Genomic DNA, 9,958 nt, shown 5'->3' on the forward strand with positions numbered 1-9,958 from the left:
ATAGAGCTAAAGAAAGCCGAGCCATGCAGTCTATCCAGTAGATCATCAACCTGTGGGATAGGATAGCGATTTTTAATGGTGGTCGCATTTAGACCCCTATAGTCTATGCACATACGCAGAGTCCCGTCCTTTTTACCCACAAATAAAATGGGAGCAGAGTACGGGGATGTGCTGGGTCGAATTATACCTTTCCTCAGTAGGTCGGCTACCTGTCGTGTCACCTCATCCAGCTCCAGGGGGCTGAGGCGATACATGGGGCGTGAAACAGGCTGCGCACCAGGAGCCAAAGGTATGGTATGATCTACCGGTCTCATGGGGGGAAGTCCAGGGACCTCACGGAAGATATCTGAGTATTCGTTAAGGGCTTCAACCGCAGGGTCATTTTCAGTGATCTGGGTGACGGCTGTATTCAGTTGCAATTTAGGCCGTACTAGCAATCCATGCACCCCCTTGCGAATCATACAGATAGCTGCTTTGTGCCCAACGGGTTCAGGCTCAATTCGCTTACAGATAGCGGCAGCAGCAAAATTCACACAGGGTTCGGAGTGCGCAGCACTAGTATTCCCTTCTCCCATCCGTTCCGCAGTGGTGAAAGGCGCCTTATAACACAAGGTTCCCTTCCGCAACTGCAAGGTGTGGGCCTCATAATTCAGATGAGCCCCATACTGATCAAGGGTAGCGGACCCTAAGATAAACGTGGCTGCATCAGTAAACTTAGGCAGCACATATGGACGGACATTTAGGTGCAAAGGGCCCAAGGATATACGAAGGGAAACTTGACCCAAAATGACCTGCTTACCCCCGTCAGCAAGGGTGACAGATGACCACGATGCGGTTGAGGTTTCAGTCCGAGTTGCTCAATGATGGACGCAGAAATGAAGTCGTCGCTGGCACCAGAGTCGGCCATGGCAGTTAAAGAATGTCCAGCGACACGAATGCCAATTAACGGGACTCTGGGCCCTGTTGACGCAGCAACTTTTGCACACAGGACTGAAACATGGGGCTCCGTGTCAAGGTGCCCCAGGACAAGAGGGGGATCGTACCAAACGTCAGCAGTATATGGCAGACCTGGAAGGGAAACAAGTTGACCCGTCATGTCTACACCGTTGAAAAGCTTGCTACCAGCACGAAACTGAAGAACCCGACGCATCCCTATCAGCAAGGAGGCAGCCCTCGGGGATACATGTGCTGGTAACAGGAGACAGGCAGCAGTGTCCGGTCGTTGACGTTTGCAAATACGATAGTAAGCCAGCTGAGACTGAAGTTCCTTGAAAGAGGAAGGGGAAATCCAAACGGTATGCCCACCCAAGTTACTAGAGGTTAGACGCCGTGGAATAGCAAACAGATTACAGTGCTCGTCAAAACCAGGACGAGCAGTACGAGCGTCAAACGAAAAACGCCGTCCAACGGCCTTCTCAACTTGGTTGAATATGGCCGGTAAAACAGCACGGACGTGCTGTCCAACCGGGCAGATAACGGGTACCGTTTGGTTTTGTAACCCAGGGAGTGCTTCCCTAATACTGTCCTGGGCAACCCCCTATTTTTCCACGTTCCTAGCTCTCTTCTCTGAAAGCAACGGGCACTCCGCTACTAGGTGCTTGTCCTCCCCACAGCGGAGGCAACGGCTATTTTCCGGCGGTACTCGTACTCCGCCCGAGTGCAGTAAAACTTATTCATCCATTCGGCCGGATTCGAATCCCGGCCACGCTTGCCTAGCACCATCGTCCCTGTTCCCGCGGCAGCGGCCCTGGGCCGACCCTTGTCCCTATGCTTGCCACCCCGACCCCTGCGCCCACGGTTCGACTCACCAGCACCGGAGGCCTGGCGAGCTGTATTCCGCCCAGCGGCAACAGTAGCAGCCCGAGGCCTGACCTCCGGTGCCGGGAGGTCCCTGTCATCAGTGATGATGGGCGCGGGATCCTGCACAACGGTGGAAGCATGCAGAAGCACGCGGGTTTGGGCTTGAGAACGAAGTTTAGCAAGTTGACGGGCCTCAACACCAAGTGTGTGCTGCACAAGTCTTGCATATTCCTGAAAAGGCTTACCATCACGGTCGGTCGCACATTCTCCTGAAAACTCAGCGGAAAAGCCGCAGATAAACCAGAAAATCCGATCAACCTCCCTTAAGTCAGGAATGGGTGCTATGAGTGCCTACCGTTTCGTTTGCCCGCATCTGATGCTGCCCAGCAGCAAGCTTTTCTAGCGCTTCTAGTTAGCGTGTTAGAATCTGCGGGGCAAAACGAATTAATAGCGCCTCCAAAAGTTGCTCTGAAGTATATTGCAACCGTGCGTTAGTCCAGTCATCATGCCAGGTTTTCGCGGCGCCTTCAAGAGTGTTAGCTAAAAATAAGCAACAGATACTGTCATGATTTCCGCCCTGCACGTAATCAAAATACTTCCGGACATTGCGGCGCGGACTCGTGGTGCAACTTCCCGCGATAATTCACTAAGCTTAATATCTGCAGGAATACTGAGCCTAGGTACCGGAATATTAATTCTGATCACCTCATCACTAGCCCCAGTGGGCAAGCCGTGCTCAGTAGCGACATTATTCCTTCCATCGCCGGCGGTCGTCCCGGTGGTGCGACCCGTGATGTGTTCCACTGCAGGAATCGGAACATCGGATGAGGGATTATTCATATTTATCAATAGGTTACTGTTATTCAGGGCAATAGGCGGCGGCGGGACAGTTCCATTGGTCATATCGATAGCGGAGGGCAATCCCCAACGACTTCGCCTACACTGCTCCATTTCCAACTATCCTGACCCAGATCAGGCAGACCGCGTACCCAAGTAAAGAGAACTGTCAATTTTTCTGGAAGTCTGTTCTAGCACCAAACGGGTGCTGCGAAGCTCTTGACAGAGCCTCCGGCAAAGGGCAGGGACCGCCGAAGGAACTGGCGGTTCGGAGCCTGCAGCAGTCTTACCGCTATTAACCCAAAATCCTAGAGAAAGTCAGCAAACAGATTTGTACTTTACAGACCGGCGGCAGCGACTTCGCGGACAGCATCGCCAAGAGTGTCGACGATTGTAGCCAAAGGTCCGGTGACATCGTCGACCTCCATCCGTGCGCCGGTAGAAGTGGGGATCTTGATGGCGAAAGGGGGATCTTGAAAATTTCAGAAATGCGAGAGGCCCCGGGAGGAACCGTCTCGATACCAGACTTGTTATATCTTACTAAACCACAACTGGATGGTGGTGTCGGAAGACACCGATTGGAAGAGTTTCACCCTGTTGTAGCGCCTTATAGCGTTACAGAACTTAATCACTGCGTGATTAAGGCATGGCTTGATAAGACTGAGCTACGAACAGTCTACGAATATCTTAGAGTTCAGACGTGCGTCCTTACCAAGGAATGACACGCACTTGAGATACCTACAGACTCATCGGTTCGAGCAACCAATGTAGATCTGAAGAGACGTCGTACAATAGAAGTTGTTACGGCCTCCTAAGCAACGAGTATTTATACTCGGGAGGAAGCCTGGGATTAGACATCCATCCATCCATCCATCAACAATCTAACAATACACCAGTGAGAGAGATACCAGAAGCCTACGCTTCTGATGCTCCTTACTGAGGAACGAACCCAGTCCTTGACGGAGCGAATCCGTCCTGTAACCTGTCGGCTCTCGCCGCTATATCACGCGCTAACACGCCCGCTTAAATAGCGGAGGATGCGGCCATCCCATGAATTGTACAGCCAGTTCCGAAAAGGCGCGGTCCAGTCCGGAATGGCGTACCGTTGATCCATGCTTCCAATCGATGACGGGGCTCCGCAAGCCAGGGACCAGCATCCCAGTTGTAGCCTGTGCTACGACCCCCGCCCATACTTCTGCAAGTATGGACTTCCGCCTGAGGCGGCGTTTAAATGTAGGCATCCATGACAGCGTCCCGCTCGCCGTCTGACCCAGAGGTCGGAGCCATAAAGATCTGACAGAAAAAGCGGCAAAATAGGCAGTTGGAATTCAGTTAGTTCCAGCGAATTTGTCCAGTAACCGCGCCAAGCGAGAAAGGAAAAATTAGACAGAAAAATGTATCAGTTTGGGACCAGATTTAAGAAGCGGAATACAACACTAAGCTTACTATCCCCATTTCCTTACAGTAGATAGTGAAGCGCTAACAGATTTGGCAGTGTTGTGGCTCTGGCCTGCCTATCTACCTGCATGCAAAGAAGGCTCAGAGCGCCCATCTAGCTATGTATCCTGCCTCTTGTTCGCCCCTTTGGTTGCATGACATTTAAGGGGGCTGATTCCTTGGTAATCACAACCTAGGGAAAACCCGGGGAATTAGTTCCTACACATACATATGCGGCCTCTCTCTGGGTGATGCTATATATGATTACTCTGGATCTGTGTGTGTGTGTGTGTGTTACATGGTTGGGGGGTGCGTGACCCCATACCTGTAAAACTACCCATACGAGCCGAAGGCCCAAGGGCATTACCTGAACGCCTAAAAGCTGTGGAGAAAAGGAAACACCGCACTATCAGCCCAGACTAGCACCCAAACGGGATAACTGAGTTGCGATGAGTCAACATACTCTGGATCTGGATAGGAGAGGGTGGTAATGTGTTACCAGGGGGATAAACCCAGGCAGCTGTACCTGCATGAGGTGGCTGGGTAATATATTAAATATCGGATCTAACATGCATTGGCTTGCGTTCCCTGATCCTCCCCCATCTGCAGGTGTGGTGGAATTTGGAGCCAGCGGTGAGTGCAATATATGAGGCCCGTGATGCTGTGTGTTGCCTTTAAGCAGGGATTGAGTGCTAATGCCGTGTTGTGCTCTATCTGCAGCTAAATATGAAACTGACACAAGTTACCGCTACATCCGCGAGATGCTGCCATCACTGCCATCACGGCTATCACTGGGCTCTGTGCAGGCTGCAACAGACCTCAAAAGCTTCCTGGAAGGGCCCTTGGCTCGGAAGCTGCCAGTGCACAAAAGGCTTGGCATCATCCAGCAGAATGCCGACATCATGGACTACATCAACCTGGACGAAGATGCCGTTAAAACTGCACATGCTCTGTCGACCATTGTCGAATTGGCACTCATCGGGGGATCTGCAGGCGGCACATCAGAGTATAAAACTGCCTTCCAGGTTGCGCTTGTCGTGGATATGCCGCTTGAGCTCGCCGCATGTGCCCTCAACCTGAACGTGTCTCAGGACCGCAACGTGATGGACACATCTGGTGCCACAGGTAGGTTGGTGGACTGCTATGAAGAGGGATGCAACGAAATCTTTCTCGACTACTTCCCCTTTTCCCCTTTGATGTCCTGATGTCCCCATTAACCACCCCACATATTTTCGGGTCAATAGTGCATAGCTTTGGCGCCATAGTCGCCCACAATGAGAGTTCTGGTTGCTGCACTGATCTGTTTCACGGCCCCGCACTCCTGGTGGTGTCTGTGTGCCTCATCGCCCCCTGAGACCACAGTTCGACAGAAACGGCCCGACTATGTCTGCTGGCTGAATAACGCCCTACTATTTAAGGGCGAGGATAAGGCATCGGCATCAGGCATGCCGGTAGGACTTAACCTGGGTGGGCATATGCAAGCAAAGTTAGCATAACCCTGTAGCGCCCCTGAGCCCCTTGACCCCTGCTCCTTTCCTTTCTGCCACATGTTCAAAGGTGGCCATTGAAGAGCTATCGGACAAGATGGCACGCACGTGGTACGTGGTGGTGCAAGCACAACAGCAAGTATGAGAGCCGTGGGGCTGGTCTGATGCTTGTCATGTTCACCCCACCAGGAAGCCAGAGCTGCTGCCTGGCGTCAGCATGCCATGCATGATAGCCTACGCGGCCGCTGGTACCATGCTCCAGTTCTTTTCCATCCGGAACAGGTATGGATAAAGTATGAGGGCTCTAAGCGACGTCGGACAGGGTCATCCTACAATAGATAGCACTGAGAAATTGACGAAACATATGTTTATTGTATAGGTTGGTCTACAGAACGTGCCATGGTACAACAGATCTGCCTGGCAATAGATGGTCTGTAGTCACTCCTCAATATATAGATGCACCTACACTCATGTCCATAGGGAAACTTCTGCCCCCTGTGCCTGACAGTGTTCTTTTTTTCTTCCAGTGGTAAAGTTGAAGTTAGCCCAATCAGCAGTCTCTACGATCTGAGCACGCCCTTGGGGCGCATCCGAGCCTTGCACTGCACATTCAACATCGTGCGCCTGCTGGCGTCGTACGCGCCACACTCACCTAAGATTCCGGTCGCCCTCGGAAGCAAGCTTCAATCCAAGGGTCCTCGTGGAGAGCTCCTCCGTACTGTCAGATTCTTTGAAGGTGCTGCAGGGTTGCAGTCATGTAGACACTGGCAGCATAATTCGGCCTAATGAAACACGCTGTATGTACCTGTCTTGCAGATTTTGTACAGAAGCGTGTCTATGATTTCGAGGAGCGGCATTCTGGTGTTAACGATTTCAGCCTTCTCAAGGTACACATCACCTGCCGGGCCCTGCACAGTCAGCATGGTGTTCTACATAGCATGCTGACGTGCAAACCTCTGGTTACATGACCCATTCACAGGAGCTGTACACCAATGCCGCACTGGTGCAGTGCCCAAATCTTGTACGGCTCCACTCATCCAATGACATGGACGCCATCCACCTAGACGGCCAGACGCTGGTGCTGCACTTGGTGCCCCACGGCGTGCCGCAGTATGGGCCGCCCGGGGACGAGGCCAGCCTTAAGCAGGCGATTCGGGACGTGCTCACTGGCATTGAGTCGCTCCATGCAGCAGGTGTGTGTGTATCCACTGATGGCGAGGCAGGTATTGCTGCTATTGATAAACCTGCTATTGGTATTGCTGCTACTGGTATTGCTGCTCAAGGTTACCACTACTCGCTGGCCTTATGATTTTCCTCGTGCAGGCTTCGTGCACCGGGACATTCACTGGGGCAATGTGATCATGGTGCCAGGCTCAGCACCCAACATGGCGGATAGGTTCATCCTGATGGACTTGGAGCACGCCGGTGGGTGGCTTTTCAATTACAGCCCAGTGGTTTTTTCGTTAGGGCCTGAAGGTCCCTTTTTATTACTTATCATCAAGTATTAGATTTCCAGGGTTTTGTGCGGTTTACTACTTAGCTGTGAGGCGCTGGGGGGGCCTCCGGGGGCCCCAGACTCCCCCACAAGTTACAACTAGTCCGCTCACAAACTCACCATCGCCGGTGTGTGACCGACATTAGCACCAGTGTCCCAACAGTGTTAACAACAGTGTCACTAAGAGTATTTCTTAGTAATTTTGCTGCTTTGCTGTTTTTCCTTGGCCTGTGCATATTTTGCTGTGTTTGAACAGTCATATACGCTGCTATGCCGCGTTGACTCATGGGCGTGACCTTCCAACGACCATCCATGGCCCCTCATTGCATTCTATAAATTCAGATACTATGTTTCCGAACTTAAGAGCTGTCCGTCATTTTTGGATGAAGTAATGAAAATGTACGAGTCGGCCTCGACTTAATTGGAATGTATTACTACTGTTAGTGTTACAGCCTCCAGGCACAGGGTCGTCTCCTGTCTAGGTAGGTAGCAGACCTTACCGCAGTATCGTCGTTTTGTCCACTGCTCCTGCCTTTCGTCATGATGAGGGGTAAAATAATGCCCACGTCCCGTCGCTGTGCCAACAGGGCGGGCTGACAGCTCTCAGGACTGCCGCCAGTCACCCTTCCCCCTGGCGACGTGGCCGGAGTTCAACCCCATCCTGGATTCGGTGGATGGCCGCTACACTCGCGCGTCGGACCTCTGCCTCGTGTCGCACTGCCTTCTGGCCTACCTGCCCTTCGAGCTCAGCGCCAGCGGTGTGGCCTTCAAGCGCGCACTGTCTAACCGGGAGCTGGATGCTAGGGGCGCACTGGCGCACGAGTGGCTTGCGGGGGTATGACTGTAAGACGTGTTGGCCATGGAGCAGCCCACGGATAGCAAGGTAAGCAGGTGGGCTCGTGCAATGTCACCACCTATGTATGTCTGTCCTCATAGCTGCAGGCCCCACAGTCCCCATTCATGGTACACGTGTGATGAGGCATGTACGGGATCAGCACACGATTGTGCTCCTACTTGTCGACTGTCTTCCCACTCGTCTCAAGTTGACTTCTTCCTCTCACTCCCTGCTACAGCGGCAACGAGGCACGGGATGTGGAAGCTGCTTTTGGTTTGGTACAACCATGCACGCGGACACCGGGAAATGCTGGGAGGTGGCTGCTAATGTCGTACCATCCAAATTGCTTTAGTGGGTATTGCGTTTGGGCCGACTCGCAATGGTCAGGGCAGGCCGGGATGGGTTGGGGGGTCGGTGATGGAGACCCAAGCACGTGGAGCAAAGTGCCAGGGAGATGCTGAAGACGTCGGCGCAGGCGGGGGAGACAACGAAAGGCCTTGCGGGTGATGGGTGTTATCGAAGACGTTGGCGAGTAAGGCAGAGTGGCAGCAGAGCGGCTGCATCCGCGGCTGTTGGTGCTAGCCGCGGCTGAATGCAGGGGCCCTGCAGCTATTAGCGCGGCTAGGGCCTGGTCTCACCTGGCGGGTTATGCGACTAGAGGTTGAGCTGAGCACCGAGATGGAAAGGGCGAGGCATGGGGTTTGGGTGGCGCACACGGAAAGGTGCACACGGGAGCAACCTTAGTTGATTGAGTTATGGGAGGGTGGATTCATTTGGGCCGAGATTAGCAGGGTGCCATGTGGCAGGATAGCAATAATTCATCTGGTAAGAAGAAGGCAAGTAGTAGGATTCCTTGTTGTAGCTGTAGGTTTGCTGGAGAGTTGATATTGCAGCTGGACGTGTGGACGCCGTACACTTGACTGCATCTCTGCACGACGTCCTCTGGCGCTGCCGTAGTCCCTGTGCCCTCATGACCGCATGCAAGGAAGAGGAGAGATATAGCTGCGTAAAGAGCGAAGTGGAGAGCGCTGTAGGGAACGAAGTGGCTTTTTTGTACCGCCGCAAGGAGACACATGTTGTTGATCGCGAGGACGGCTGGCACCTGCCTGACATGGGGGTGGTGGTGGGAAACCTGCTCAGCCATGTCCGACCTGTACGACGTTCAATGAAAAATGTGGTATTAATACATGGCAGTGCAGGCGACGAGGAGGGTGGCCGGTGATCGGCCGGCGTTGTGAATGTTCAAGTCCAAAGGTAGGTGGGTGGGTGTGTTTTGTGTGCTGAAGATTGCTGGAGAGCGATTTTCTTCATCCCCCCATCCCTTCTGGGGCGTATTTCCGCGTGTATACGGCCCTCCCTGTACATGATTTAAAGACGGGGTTAGGCGGTTCGTCGCCGCCCTCCCCACACACACACGCGAGGGGGGAGAAATGAACTTTTTGCAGACGGCTGGGCGGAGGGCTCGGCTCAGTGCGTGTTGGGTTCCGCCATTTGCGTGCGGAGAGGGCGGGGTTGCAGCACAGCTGATGTCGTACAACAAGATGACGAGGTGGCGTCGCTCCTCTTCGTTGGGTGCTGCGATGGCGATGGTGTTCCGCGATGTGGTGTCGGTAACTGCAGCGCTAGTGGACGGCAGCCGTCGTGTGCTCGACATTGAAGTTGCACTTGATGTGCAGGAAGGGGAGGAGGTGGCGGCGGCGGCGGAGGGGGCGCGAGTGATGATGGTTTCCTTCTGTTGAATGGTAGCCCCTGTTTGTGGTAATTTCCTTTATACGCCTGATGTTGTGAGCAGCTGGGTTTGATCTGAGGGTTTGGTCTGATCTGTCCGGGTGTTGTCGGGGAAGAGATCTTTTGCCTCCCCTTATCCGTTCCCCGGATGGCCTCGCTCGTTCTGACAACAATAGCGCAGGTGTTCAGTTTTTTGGTGCGTTCGCGTTGTAGTGCATGATGGTAAGTACCCTATGTTAAACCTAAGAACACCAAGGAAAATGTTTCGTTGGAACAGCATGGTAACTGTGAGACGAATTACGAAAAACGTAACATGATATGGCAATGGCGAAAAAACAG

The 9,958-nt window shown here is 53.1% G+C and overlaps 1 protein-coding gene across 1 annotated transcript; it reads left to right on the forward strand.

The window, feature by feature from the left end:
* Window positions 1-4,334: 4,334 nt before the first annotated feature.
* Window positions 4,335-9,686, forward strand: VOLCADRAFT_105255 (uncharacterized protein; the record flags this gene model as incomplete). Its single annotated transcript, XM_002951800.1, has 13 exons — window positions 4,335-4,383; window positions 4,684-4,707; window positions 4,795-5,199; window positions 5,437-5,525; window positions 5,632-5,672; window positions 5,751-5,843; window positions 6,089-6,297; window positions 6,378-6,448; window positions 6,541-6,754; window positions 6,885-6,986; window positions 7,644-7,939; window positions 8,130-9,090; window positions 9,121-9,686. The coding sequence occupies 11 exons, from the start codon at window positions 4,335-4,337 to the stop codon at window positions 7,895-7,897; spliced, it is 1,551 nt and encodes a 516-aa protein (XP_002951846.1). The 3' UTR covers window positions 7,898-7,939; window positions 8,130-9,090; window positions 9,121-9,686.
* Between the last annotated feature and the right edge of the window lie 272 nt (window positions 9,687-9,958).

Source organism: Volvox carteri (genome assembly GCF_000143455.1).
Source record: "Volvox carteri f. nagariensis unplaced genomic scaffold VOLCAscaffold_26, whole genome shotgun sequence".
Classification (NCBI taxonomy): domain Eukaryota; kingdom Viridiplantae; phylum Chlorophyta; class Chlorophyceae; order Chlamydomonadales; family Volvocaceae; genus Volvox; species Volvox carteri.